Here is a 403-nt window from a genome sequence, read left to right as displayed (position 1 = left end):
CACATTCCTCTTATCTCCATTACCCTTGTGGCATAAAAAAGGAAGAAACAGATGAATTTTCCCAGTAGTGCTCAGCCTGGCTGCTGCTTTCGCTGCTTCTAAGCCTTCCTAACCAGCCTGGCACTGGGCACGCGCAGTCTCCGCTGCGGCATGGCTCACCCCCGAGCTGTGGGCTGGGGGCACGCGCCGCACTGCTCACCCAGGGCTCTGCTCTGCCCCTCTCTCCCCCCGCCACTGGCAGCGAGCCTGGACAAGCACAACCGGACGCACACCGGGGAGCGCCCCTTCAGCTGCGAGTTCTGTGACCAGCGCTTCACCGAGAAGGGGCCGCTGCTGCGGCACATCGCCAGCCGGCACCAGGAGGGACGGCCCCACTTCTGCCAGATCTGCGCCAAGACCTTCA

At 63.3% G+C, this 403-nt stretch overlaps 1 protein-coding gene across 1 annotated transcript in view; it reads left to right on the top strand.

Moving 5' to 3' along the window:
- Nucleotides 1-400, top strand: part of LOC104274212 (zinc finger and BTB domain-containing protein 48-like) — a gene marked incomplete at both ends in the record, with an annotated part of 2,416 nt that extends 2,016 nt beyond the window's left edge. The window contains one exon of the mRNA XM_009869775.1: nt 242-400. Within this exon, the coding sequence (XP_009868077.1) occupies nt 242-400 (159 nt within the window). The remainder of the gene's footprint in view (nt 1-241) is intronic.
- Between the last annotated feature and the right edge of the window lie 3 nt (nt 401-403).

This window comes from Apaloderma vittatum, unplaced genomic scaffold (assembly GCF_000703405.1).
Source record: "Apaloderma vittatum isolate BGI_N311 unplaced genomic scaffold, ASM70340v1 scaffold33655, whole genome shotgun sequence".
Classification (NCBI taxonomy): domain Eukaryota; kingdom Metazoa; phylum Chordata; class Aves; order Trogoniformes; family Trogonidae; genus Apaloderma; species Apaloderma vittatum.
The sequence above is the reverse complement of the archived record's forward strand: the minus strand, read 5'-3'. Positions and strand labels throughout refer to the sequence as shown.